Source organism: Saccostrea echinata, unplaced genomic scaffold, assembly GCF_033153115.1.
Source record: "Saccostrea echinata isolate AGI-Se365-2 ecotype Australia unplaced genomic scaffold, CSIRO_AGI_Sech_v1 ptg000054l, whole genome shotgun sequence".
NCBI lineage: Eukaryota > Metazoa > Mollusca > Bivalvia > Ostreida > Ostreidae > Saccostrea > Saccostrea echinata.
Genome location: NW_026889803.1, coordinates 9,520,997 through 9,535,160, shown reverse-complemented (window position 1 = coordinate 9,535,160; position 14,164 = coordinate 9,520,997). Strand labels below are relative to the sequence as shown.

Here is a 14,164-nt window from a genome sequence, read left to right as displayed (position 1 = left end):
TGAAATTGCTACCTAAGACACCATCAAATTCACCAATATTAGTCGTTGTTGGACTGCAAACAACATCTTTTTTATGAATTTTAAATTACACCTTTACTATCTTACACAACATGTTTCTAGATTGTAATATACTCAGATTTGAAACCGTTTTATTTTTTAAGACTATCAATTTTTTTCCATTATTCAATTTAAACTAAACACCTTTTTTGTACACTTTTAAGAGTTTATATCCATTAATATAATTAAAGCTGTACATGTACATTTACATGTAATAGGGATAATCCACAATTATGATTAGATGGAAAATTCTACTTATTGCGTACACTTTACAACTTACAGTATTTCGTATTTAATTAAGGAAATTGAAGCCTTATTTCTCATTCACTTAAATAAAATTAGAATAATAAATAAATGTAATATAAATGCAAAAATCAACATTTTCAAAAAAAAAAAATTAAGTTCTTATTTTTTTTCATTTTCAATTCAATTTAGAAAATAAAGATATACTTTTCAATTAAAATATACATGTACTTCAATTTATATATTGCTAGTAATTCCAAATTTAAAGAAAAAAGTATTTATGACAGAGATCTAATGCATAGTTTATTCTGATATTATTGTTTAGTGTGATTTCTCAAGTATTGGCAAGAGTTTGTGATTTGATAAAATATATCCCAAAGAAAAACACATTTCTGTATGTGTTACTGAATACTACAAATCCTTATAAGTTTCGCATGAAAGCTTTTAATATTGGAATTCTTTCGAGTTGAGTAAATCCCTTCTGTCAACAAATCCCGAAAGCCGACAACGAAAAAAATACAAATGACAGATCAATCTGTGTTTAAAGTGTCCCTCAAATATTCTCTCAAATTCAAAATACATTTTAGAATAAATTTTTAAAATCAGCGAGTCTAATATTTATATTTTAAAATGTCCTTTTTGTTTGTTGTCCCCACGATTAGAGAGAGCTCATTCGACCACTCATTGCCAAAATCTTTGGATAATCAACACAAGTTTTTGTAAAGATATGCAAATCTACATGTATAAGCGTAATAATTGACATCATAAGTGAATTCAACTAATCTTACCTTCTCTAGCGCATAGTCCTATTGTAGATAAACAACTTAAAACAATAAAATACGGAGCCACTGAAAAAACCGTCCGTCTCCTCGCCATGTTTCACTTTCTGCTACTAAAGTTAGCGCATGCGCTGTTGTATTTGTATACATAGGAATGAAGTGCAACACCTCCGTTTACTTGCTTTGATCAACCGCGTCTGTGATATATAGAAAAGCTATTGAACGACAAAGTATTTCATAGTAACATCCTATACGATACTTCCAAGATTTTCTCGAAGAGATTACAATAAAAAAACAAAACTGTCTTAAGCAGTTAGCAAGAATGATACAAGAGTAGCCTCCCTTCTGTCATTTTTCTACCTGGCGAAAAGGTGTGAAAATGAAATAGCACGTCTATTTTTTTTTTCAAGCCTTGAGGGATTTTTTTTTTATTTTGAAGTGATGTGTTAAAAACTCCTTTAAGCTAAACAAAATTTATTTACGATACTATATCTTTACTGTCTCTGATTATGTATATTATAGCATTCACTGGGGGTTTTAATCAAGTTCCACAATACTCAGTTAAAATTTTTGCCTTATAAAATAATCTAATTTAAAATTCTAGAATTTTTTTTATATATAGAATATCATGGCAAATTTAGTTGGTGTAAATCTTAAGCCATGAACATATGTGTTTTCTACAAATTTGTGTTTATGACAGACAAATTGAAAAATATTTTCATTACTTGGAAAAAATATGAATAGATTATACTTGTATACAAATAAACAATCAAATGTAAAGACGATCTATGGAAAATCGATCCAGCTGTAAAGAAAGACGTGCGATGCAGGTGCTTCTTTTGTGATGTCATAATGTATGACCGTAATATGTAAAATGACGTTACATGTACAGTATTTAAATTGTAATTAATTGTAACAATAAATTAATTGCCTATATATAACATGGCGGTAAGAAACGGAGGAGGGATGTGCCCCCTCCGCAAATAATTTTTCCGATATACAGTATACAATAGGAAACATATTTACTTTATGAATGTGTCCCATCAACGCGTCTGATGACTTTTTTTCTCTTTTGCTTGTCAAGGGACTTTTACTTGGTAGCCCCCCCCCAGGCCCCCTCCCTCTCCCCAACTTAAATTGCTTCCTACGGGTTCTGCAAATGCACAGATCTTATTCATTTAATAGAGTCTACGTTATCCTCGGATTATTATCAAACTTTCAGTTCATAGTACTTGATTTGATTTTCGTGGAAATTTATTCCCAGACCCCGCGAATTGCCATCGTTCACAAGAATTACATTTAACGAATTTTTTCTAAAATGTGAAATCAATTTAATATTCTGCAAATGAAGATACATGTAGGTTGCGGATGATTTATATATAAAAACTCAAGCATGATTTAAAGGTGGTAGGTTTAACATTTTGCACAAACACTCTTGGATTTTTATAAAATTTCAAGGTAAAAAAAAAAAATTTTGATCATATATCATATAAATTATGTCATACAATATTGGATATCTATATGAAGATAGTGATTTATAAATATTTTTCAACACGCAATCAAGATAACAAGCTTTTTATATAATTTATGAATCGAAAAATACTTTGTATTGAGGCAAGAGAACACATGTACTATGTAATAAATCTATGTAAATTGTAATTTCTATGTAAATGAAGTCATATGTTTTAGAGCATAGGTGTCGATGCTTATTTTCAATCTTCGAACAGCTTGGAGCAAACGAGAAAATCAAGTATGAAACAGGGGATAATGAATTTTAACTAAGATAAAATCAATAGATTCGTAGATCACAAGGTTTCTTACGAGGATGGCTCTTTCATTTATCACGTGCATCAGTATTCGACACGCGGCTATTACAACACAATTTCTGTGTCTAATCAAGTTCATCACGTGCCGTGGAAATCGAGATTTTCACGCATGGTTGATTCTAGGCACTGGTCTTGCCACTTTCCGTTCAGATTGTCTTCGATAAAGTTAAACTGTATCGAATTAATTGTGTTAATGTCTCGACCCATTCCAGACAATACGTTTTTTCCTTCTTGCACTCCATAGGATATAAGCCCAATATTATAATTTCGTTATTTTCTTTTTTAGAGCAAATAACTGCAAATTTCAAATAGTCATCTTCAAGCAGTTTTTTTTCTACAAATAAACATTCTCAGTAAAAATAAATGCAGTTTCTTATAGTGACTCGGAAGATATTTTTGAAAGAAAACAACATATGTGAAGACGGACCTTTGTTAAAATTAGCCATAATTAACGCGTAACTTGTGAGAAAAAACCAAGTGTATTTGTACGAACTATCGATAACACCCATCAGCGGAAATGGCGATGCTTATAAAAATATTCTGAATCAAAAAGATCGAAGACTGAATTTCTGTTGGGTCATAAATCGTAAAGAACTGTCGATTTTTATGACTTGCTTCACATTTTTGCCGTTGGACCGTCAGTCGTCTGGGTGATAAAGTCGAGATTTAATGCATCCGTGCTGTGGCCATTTCGTGGTCAGCTGGACAGTGCTATGAAATTTTCTGGTGCACTGATGTAGCTAACTTAGTGATTTATGAAAATGGATTTTGCCACTGCTGTTTGTGATGAAAAGATTAGAGTACTCGATGTCAAAGCATAAAAACATGTCCCCTTATCATGGGAATTTGTTTATACTCCTCTAGAAAAAACGTATAAGAAATATTTGATACTTTCTATCTTTTCGAATTATACGAGTATACCGGTATGTCTATTTATTTCATTACATAAACTGATTAAAATGTAATTTCCACATTTCCTGGTATTTTGGAAGTTGAGACAGTATTTGGAGAGACTCGTCACTCGTTCTTTTAATTGAACTAAAGTGCTGGAGAATAAGCAGAATTATTCGCCTCTTACATATTCCTTAGTAAAATCCTCGCAAAAATAAGAAGTCATGTAACAGTAAAATATGCTGTTTTTTAAGCAAGTGTTTGTTATACATACAACAAATATGATTTTATGCATTTTTGGAGTAAAAAAAATATGAATGGTAAAGATAAATACGAATTTTTGTTTTTTAAAAAAGGTTCACTATAAATTTATTCGGTTCCAAGTATTTCAAAAATATGAATTAAACATTCCTCTACAAATTCAAATCTTCATTTATATTTATTGTTTGACATGCAAACATGAAAAGAATTTTAGGACACGTAACCAAAATATCAAGCTTTCACGTTAGAAAGTGTTTCGTACCCAAGTTCAGCAACAACACGAGTTTTCTACTTCCTGGGTAAAATATTTTCTGGTTATTTGATACTAAATTCACGAAAAACGTAAATAAACAGAGATTTTACATAAAGAAAAAATGTGATCGAGCTGAACCGTACAAAATACCAATTTATTATTTCTTTCCTTAACAAAAGTCCTTAATCGAACTTTCTGGTGGTTTCTTAACGTCATAAGTTTCTCACAGATCACTTAACAAAGGGCACCAAAATTGTCAACAGAAGCCGACCACTAATCCATGTGGTTGATACGAGACATGAAGACATACTATCCAGTTTCATATGATTATCTTTACTGGTAAATGGAATAATGGTGTGTCCCGATACTGATACCTTGGCTCACAAAGACATACAAATGTGTTGACAACATCAGCGGACAGTTACAATGCACAGAAATCAATTATTTCTGAAAGCGATCCCACAACATCCAGCATCAAGTTCGCATTATTTGGTCAATTTAAAGATTTTCTTAATCACTAGATTTGAGATGTGGTTCATTTCGATTACTTACATTGATGTGTATTAAAGTACAATAATAGCAATGTTTTATTCAATAAATCAAAGCTTTCTTCAATTTATCTAAGCCTTTTTCAAGTTAAGAATTTAAGTTTGTTAGTTCATGGTAACTATTATGCATTGATATTATTTTCAAAAATGAATTTTATTCTTATTAACAAAATCTACAAAGTTTGCGCGGGAACAAAGAACTAGACCTTTGCCACATGGTAGATATCAATCCGTCGATTCTGTAGGATATGGGCAATATCAATTTCTACCGCTAGAAAAACGTGAATAAACAAAATTGAAACATGAATCATGTTAAACAGACATTTCTTCCAGAATCCGCTATTTCTTTACCAGTGTCTTCTTCTCAACAGTTGCGAACCATTAATTAGAAATTTATCATATTTACTTGAATTTTTCAACACCAATCTACCAGTCATCAAAGCATTGCAATGTCCGACTGAAAAATTATGGCCAGCTGGCCCGTGTTTTTCAACAGGGAAACGTTACTGGATGAATTTTAAAACATCTGAGAAGTATTTCGGTGGTTCAATGTTAGTATTCGTGTTAGGCTGTTTATATTATATTTCTCATAACGGACCATAAATTACGAGAAACCCGATAAAAAGTTAAATATTCCGTATCGCCCAGCTTTTCCCCATATTTTTTTTCGTTTAAAATTCAAGGACGACCAAATGTACATTTTAACATCAAATATATGCATGTAAGTTAAACCAATATCAATGCCACTCATTATGTGTGTGGGAGGGGGGGGTATACATTGAATTATCTACATAAGAAATACAGTCTAAATATATGGAGACCTTCGTAGTATGTAAAATAACATATATACATACACATCAAATAATTGTGTTCTAATATTACAGTGTTTTTCGTGAGGGAGAGTGTACTCTTTATCAGTATTTGTCTGCCCGCATGTTGCATTCGCTTTAGATTTCTCACATTTACAAAAAATATAAATCATAAAAATCAATTATCAAAAGTTAGTTTTGCGAGCTTTAAGTATATACTACATGTATATAAGTAAATCACGTAAGTGAATTGTCTCGTGGAAAAAGTATTCCAGTAAATCATTGAATTCTGAACCCATCTTTTGTCTCAGTCGCCGAAAGCGTGTTTTCTTTCCATCGAACAGAGTATTTTGATTTTCTAAAGAGTAAAAGATTATGCTATAAGACCACCTTTCCAAAAAGTCCAGTTAACAAAATACATGTAACGTATAGAATAATGATAAAAAAGGAAAAAAACCAATGAGATCAAAATATTCCAAAATAGAATAATACTGGGTGCATTCACCTTTTAAGGTTATAATTGAATTAACAACTTCTGAAAATATATATCAAAGAAGGTGCAATGTTTCAGAAATGTGTCAGACCACATAAAGACCTGACCAATTTGTTAACACCCTTCTCCTACAATGTAATCAACTCCTCTGACCGCAGGCTAAACGGAATATTAGTTTTTTTTAATTGAATTTTCAAAATCAATCGGATGTTTGCATATCGTTACACAGAACTTAGTATATACACTCAATTACCCTTTCAAAGTTCTGAAAGAAAAGTTTTATTAAGCTATTCCAATATACAAAAAGATATTCAGACCCGACTCTGTGACTGATCGGACAAGATTTCTTATAATCTTTTACACAAAAGTAAACCCCAGAAAAATTCCACGGCGGATGTTCATATTTCGTCATTTTATTGCACACGCCGACTCGCTTCACTGATGCAACAATCATCTACCTTTTCATAAAGAAAAACACATACAAAAAATGTATAAAAAAAAAAAAAAAAAAAAATTAAATTAAAAAAAACCGCGCCACGTCTTAGATATCGATACAAAGTGCAGTTTTGGGGTTTTTTCTATAAACTACAGCAACTAATAAATTTTATACATCACCTGCATCGTCAATAATAATCTACAATCTCGGTAAAAATGTAAAATATGAATGACATTTGAGTCTTGACTCTATCATAAAATTGTCAAAGAAATATTTTATGGGGGAAAAAAATCTACATGTTATTTTATTAGAAATGATTCAGATGATCATTTAAAGCTTAAAAATAAGGTGCAGCCTCTGGCACGTGATTGGATTTAAGTTTTACGTATAATGAAGTTTTTTTTTATACCTCGGTAACAAACATTTCAGAAAATTTATCATTTTGATCCTTCATTTGTACACAAGATGTAAATATATTGATAATTTTCTTAAACTCCAGACATGTGGTTTTGTAGTTGTCAGTATACCATGTTGAGAGAGAGAGAGAGAGAGAGAGGTTCAGTAGGTATTGACTATGGACGCACGCACTTATAATTATGAAAGTCATTGTTTTTTAATATCATTCTATAAGAATATGATTGATCATATAAAAATGACTAATTTAAAAAAAAAAAACAACAAGAAAATGAATCACACAAAAGCTACTCAAAGATAAATAATAACAAATGAAAAGATAGATAAATAAATAAATTAAAAAATACTGAAAGATCTTTTGAGATGCTTCGTCTTATGTAAGTATACATATTTATAACTTTTGATTTGGTTTGAACATATTTTATTGAAATTTATAGTTACAGATGGATTGGGCACAAATTCTAAAAACTTACCTTATTACGCCCTCTCCCTACATATTGATTACAAATTTAAATTAAGTCACAGTTAAATATGATTACATATTTAAAACACAGTTAAGCATGAAAATTTAAATATATACAATATATATAAAATTTACAAATCAAAATGCATTTTATAGATATATACATGTTGTACTTGTAATATTGTACATACACATACAAGTATATGTATATCTATTAATTCTCTGCAGCACTCAATGAATCTATCCCCTATATAAGATATGTGTATCTAAAACATGAATTTTATCAAAGAGTAAAAATTATTTTTTTTCTGGCTTTTACCATCGTCGCAAACCACGGCCAAAATGTAGGATCCTCTCCCATTCTGGTAGGAGAGAGCTATATGCGGACTCCGGACCGTGGCTTGAGACGATGGGCTTTTACATACTTTGGTCACAGATCCTCTATTTTATTATCACACTTTTACATAAAGGAGATAATTAACGGATAGTTATAAATTAATCTAGAGAAATGTTTTCACACTTTCACCTCTGAGAGAAGTCCTGGCTGTGAAGATTGTAAACCTTCCGTTTTTATTCACTATTCCTCACTCATATAAAATTTTTCTTAAATGACCATGATCGATTTTCCAAAAGAAATCTAAGCAAGAATTGAAATGCAAACAATTTCAGCATACTCTGCAGTGTAAAAATTTGACAGAAATCGCCTTTTAACTTGAAATTTTTTTAAGGGGCTAATAATCATGAACCCCAATAAGAGTTACTGTAAACCAACTTTTATTCGCGTGCGAGTTCGCGACCTACTTTAACTCGCGAATATTAATCACCGCAAACCATTTATTTTATTTTGCATTTGTAGAGAATGTTTCCTTAGTCGCGAAAATTAATCCCCGCGGATTTCTATTTGTTTTCTCAGTGATAACTCTTTGAAAGTTTGTTGAGTTGATTTCTTGATCATTCTACCGGAATGTAAATTTCGCCAAGCGAAAGGTCAGGAGCTAAGAAGGCCTAATATGCATGTAATTCTCGTGCGGCTGTCCTTGTGTCTGACGCTTAGGAGGCCTAATATGCAAGTAAATCTCGTGCGGCTGTCTTTGTGTTTGACGTCAGTGGGCGGGGACTATTGAAATTGACCTGTGAGGCCTCGTGTAATTTAAATCTATTAATTAGTCTACATTTTTAAAATCTAAATTTACAATTTTATTTTACAATGAAATGGTATTATAAGGAATCACTGTCTAGTTAGTAGAGTATGCCAGGGCATCAACGATAGTCGGAAACGTGGGATAATTTGCATAACGGGCGAAGCCCGTTATGCATAAATTATACACGTTTCCAACTATCGTTGATGTCCCTGGCATACTCTACCACAGGAGTTCGCAATTTTATCAATAAAGTCAATAAAAATCGCTCGATTGACCAAGCCATGAGCTATTCGCTATGCTAACGCATAGCTCATGGCTTGGTCAATCGAGTGATTTTTATTGACTTTATTGATAAAATTGCGAACTATTGTGACTCTACTAACTAGACAGTGATTCCTTAAATATCGCGAATCGCGAACAAAAGTTGACGCGAATAATAGTTGGTTTACAGTATCTCTTATCAAACAGCCAATGAACCTTAAAGCCAGATCTACGTGGTTTTATTCAGCGTTATTGGAAATAACCACAGGATACATTTAAAAAACAAAAGGCAATTTTTTTTTCTTTCAGAATGGCCATGAAGAAAAAAATCTATACTTAGCGGAGTCTATAGGTGTTTGCATGCACACGCATATACAAAATGGCATTCACTGCTTCGCTCGAACTGGCAGTCAGATTAAGAATTGAAAAACTAGTATGTACATTGTATATACATGTATACATGTACCGGTAAGTTTTACGTAATTGCTCTGATCCTTTTGTTCCTTTTGTGGAAATAAATTACGCTCAAATTAAACTATGTTTCCGGGAATCTCAATATTTGAAAAAAAAAAAACAAAACGTGTTTTAAAACTACGAAGAATACATCGAACAACTTTTATGAATGTGTGATATTAATACTAACGTGTATCTTCTTGCAACAAAGTCCTCGCCAGCTTGTGCGTCCTTGCATTACTTACTATGTTATGGATGCAAAAGATGGAAGTATATTTGAACTTGATACAGATATTTAAGTGACTAAGGGTAGAAGCAAATTCCTTTCGTATGTTGTGTGCAAGTTTTTATAGTACCATGCATTTCACTTTCTAGCTTCATATTTGCTACACACGAAGTACTTCACCAGAAAAAAAAAAAAACTTTTTATTTAAGTCAATGGTCAAAATGAGGGCGAGGTCAAAGCATCCATGGGGTTAATTGAAGATCAAACCTGGGGTCAAAGTTACCGTGAGTCCTAAATAATGTAGACACGATCTGTTGAGTACCACTTGAATCCTTCAGCCTCAACTTGCTACAAACGCGGTAGCTGACCAGAGAGACAGACTTACTAGTATTCACTTGAGTGTCAAATTGTCAAAGGTTGAAGACTGTGATAGATGTTGTCGACAAAACTGGAAAAGTACATGTATCACTTATTAACTTAAAATAGTTCAGTCTCATACTTGCTACAGAGATGCACGAAGGTCAGTGGAAGAAGCGAATTGATTCCAAGATGAAGTGGTCAATGTCAATGACAAACTAACTCGTGGACACAATTTAAGGAGTATCTCTTCATATACGAGTCTTATACGTGCTACAGGCACGGAAGAAAAAGCTCGTTTGGTCTCAGTCTCAAAAGATCAAAGGTCAAGGGTAGTGACTAGTATTCATTATATTCAGCATATTTGATTCGCTTTTGGAAAGGCTGTGTTCTAAAAAATGAAATACAGTTGCAAAGGGATGCATCGCTTTGCAGTGGTCATGAATGATTTTTAAGAGCTATATTTATTAATAAATGATAAAATATTTTTTTTTTTTTGTTTTTTGTTTTGTATGTTTATTTGTTTGTTTGTTTTTTTTTTGTTTAGGTAGTTCGTTTCCCAAGTTCTGAAAATCAGCAGTTAAGTAACTGAAACTGCTCACAAAAATGGCAATGAATTCAGAAAGTAATGTGATTATATGATTATACCTTTGCTATTTCTTCAAAGTTCATCATCGAGCTAATCATATAATATATGGAAAATCTCAAATATATATTTCCAGGAAATGTGAATAAAAGTAACAATTATGCATTTCATAACTGAAAATTGATCAAAAACTATATTTTAGGATAAAACGATAAAGTATCCTGGCATTCGAAATGAATAAAATGCTCGTTTTAATACTTATATGTATTTCAGTGGTATTTTAGTTCTTCTGTTAACTTCAATTCTCGTCTTACACATAGTGTAAAAACTAAAAAGCATATGATAGTATTGCAAGTTATAGAAGGTCATTTCCAATTTCTTTGCAAGCATTTAAGTTTGGGTATTTAAGGCAAGATTAAATTAAATTCAATTTTTCTAAAAAAAAAAAAAAATTAATTTTTGGGTAATTTTATGGGGGTACAAATCTCTGCTTTTTACGAGACCGTTTCTAAGACTTCAAAGAACCTTCAATCATTTTACATGCAAGACGCTTTAAATGAAAATTGTTGCACGAAAAAAACCCATTTTCCAGCTTCATTTAGAGATTTATTTAATTAAATAATAATTTGAAGAGTTATTGTTCATGGCCGAGGAGCGGATATCATTAAATACCTTTTTGAACAAACATAACACACTGAAAATTATTTTTGAGATATTCAAAAAAGTAAAAAAAAAAAAAAAAAAAAAAAAAAAAAAAAAAAAAAAAATTACATTTCTTTGACCATCTGCTCCATGCAGAAATTATGTACCGTATAAGAGCTGTGATTAAAACCAGAAATTCTATGAATATCAACTCTGAAAGCACATGCATCTTGCCATATGCGAAATTTATTGTTTCCGTTTTGTCAACATCGGTGATAATGTTGCTTATATGAACCGGAAATAATTGACACGAGGCTATTGGTGAACTCATTCTTGAGACTCACCGTAAAATGTCCATCACGGAGTCTGAGAGCAATTAACCCTTGGTAGACGTCGGGTGGAAGGTCGCACAACAGAATAGAAACACATCTCGTGGGATTATTTATGCAAATTCGATTGATGGCCTCAACGGGAACAAGATCATGTTAATATAGATGCATCCAATAAATGGAAATGCGGCTCTAATGACATGAAAATTTGGGACAAAGTCATTACCACAGTCTAAGCGAAGAATAAGTAAATCGATCATTATATCTCTAGGATTTATTTTAATATCGTCTTACAGGGGACCCAGATTACACACAAATCCAACAGAACTAATTTTGTTGCTTAGTTAGACTTTTATAGAATTTAAAAGAAGATTATTATCTATTTATTTATTTAAAAATAAGGATTTTTGTAGCGTTATACACAGACCACATCCAATTTTCCTCAGATCATGCATATAGTAGTAATCTCTGGTACCTGTAATTCACTTAGGCGTCGGAAGCAAATTAAAAGTGGGGTGGCTAATTGAAAGTGGGGGGAAAAAACGTAAGCCCCAATTTTCAATGCCTATATTATGTATATCTTTGCCAAAAAATGGGGGGGGGGCTAAGCCCCCCCCCCCCCCCGGTTCCGACGCCTATGGTTCAAGAGTGGCCATCTAACTTGTCTGTTTTAGAAACATTGCAAAATTAATTTCTGTCGCTTAGAAAGCATTCCCTCGTTTGCAAAATTAATTTCTGTCGCTTAGAAAGCATTCCCTCGTGTGTTAGTTGTAGATTATAGTAATAAAGATTTCTCTGACACTATTTTTGGGAAAAAAGACCAAAAAACTTGACAGTGAAATAAGTATCCAGGAATAGCTATCCAGAATCTAAAGCGAGGGAAGTCGCATGGATTAAATTCTACATTAAATGAGTATTTCATAGAGTTCAAAGATTTAGTATTTTTATTAATGTTGTATCTTTAATTTATCTTCTGTTTTTTAAATCTTGTTGATAAAAACTGTTATAGTTCCTGTTAAAAAAAATATCAGAAGACCCCAATAATTACAGAAGAATAAGTTTGATAAGCAGTTTCAATAAGTTGTTTGCATCAATTTTAAATAGAAGGCTCTTAAGGTGGTCATCTACCAATTATATAGTAACATATGCTCAATTCTTTTTTCAACCTAATCTATCAACAGCTGATGCAATTTTGTATTGAGTTGTTTGATTAACAAGGTACTTCGTCATCGATAACGACAATATTGCTGTTTTCCAAACTACAAGAAAACTTTTGATTCCATAGTTAGGGAAAAATTAATTATTATGGGTTAAAATTGCATTACTATGGTATACGGGGAAAAACTATTAGGCGTCATCCAATCTATATATTTTAATATAAAGACGTTTGTAAAATCTGCAGGCAATATAAATGTATCAAATTTCTTTTAATCTTACTACATTGGATTACTCCAGAGGGAGATTTTATCCCCTTAGCTTTTTGTCCTATGTGTATATGTAAATGACCTGGATAGCAAATTTATTTTTAAAAAAAACGGTAACTCAGAAATTGAGCTCGAGATGTTGGATCTTTTAATTTCTTACTCATTTATGCAGATGATATGTTTTTATTTGCTGAAACTCCTGAAAATTTACAAAGTACATGCATATTATCAACTTTACAGAAATATTTAGAGCGGGGGGGGGGGGGTTAGAAGTAAATGTCTCCAGAACAAAAATCGTAGTATTTAGAAATGGTGGGAAAGTTAGCAACAATAAATTGTATTTTAATAATGAACCTACAGAGGTTGTAGATATTGTCTGTTATATGTAGGAGTCTTGTTAAACATTAATGGTAAATTTTTAACTTCTAAGAGACAATTATCTGTGCAAGAACGACAAGCAATGTTTCCCCTTAAATCCTCCATGAAAGAATTATACTTGAAGACTTGTAAATCTCTTTGCGGTATTTGACACGTATGTTTGTAGCATTTTAAACTATGGCTGTGAAATTTGGTGCGCATTAAGAACATGATGTGGAAAAAGTGGATGTAATTTATATAACGAATGTGAAAGTGAAAAATTTAAAGGGCAGAAATGGGCAAAGTATATAAAAGACAGTTTAAATATGTAACACCCCCCCCCCCCCCCCGGTCCCTCTGATACTACGTGCCTGATTGAAATGTTGACAACACCTTCAGTATCATATAAGTATATTAACGAAAAATAATTTTGACTAAAAATATTAGATATATCTGATATTATTATTAAATTCATTGAGTGAATTATAAACGTAACAGCTGTATTATATTGTAACTGAATTAAGGATGGTACAATATACAGGGTAGAACCGGATAGAAATACAGTGTATGTAAAGCATTCTTAAAAGCTAAAGAACCACGTGCAATGATTAAAGATGCGCATTTGAATTCTGTTCTCTTCTTTATCAAAGCATTTCATCTCCCTGCAAAATATTACACCATTGATGCGAGCCTTAGGATCATAACGATTAGGAAATTAAGCTTTTCGTTTAATCAGTTCCCGAAATAATTATCTGTAATTGACACCATCAATTGTCATACTAGTATCCTAACTCGTCATGTGCATCGAGTCCGATACCGTCACTGCTGCAGTGGCCAAAGGCAAAAAATGTATAACACTAAAAATTCCGAAAATATACATCACGTTAAATTGATATGAAGAACATGAGTTTGAG

The 14,164-nt window shown here is 32.0% G+C and overlaps 2 protein-coding genes across 4 annotated transcripts in view; one reads left to right on the top strand and one right to left on the bottom strand.

Annotated features, from left to right (window-relative positions):
* LOC133171622 (ephrin type-B receptor 1-B-like) overlaps positions 1 to 1,203 on the bottom strand; it is a 52,786-nt gene extending 51,583 nt beyond the window's left edge. For all 3 annotated transcript variants that reach the window (XM_061306411.1, XM_061306410.1, XM_061306412.1), the window contains exon 1: positions 1,089 to 1,203. In XM_061306411.1, coding sequence (XP_061162395.1) covers positions 1,089 to 1,176 — 88 coding nt within the window. In that variant the 5' untranslated portion in view covers positions 1,177 to 1,203. The remainder of the gene's footprint in view (positions 1 to 1,088) is intronic.
* LOC133172714 (thioredoxin-related transmembrane protein 2 homolog) overlaps positions 1 to 14,164 on the top strand; it is a 284,179-nt gene that overhangs the window by 191,661 nt on the left and 78,354 nt on the right. The gene's annotated exons all lie outside the window — the stretch shown is intronic.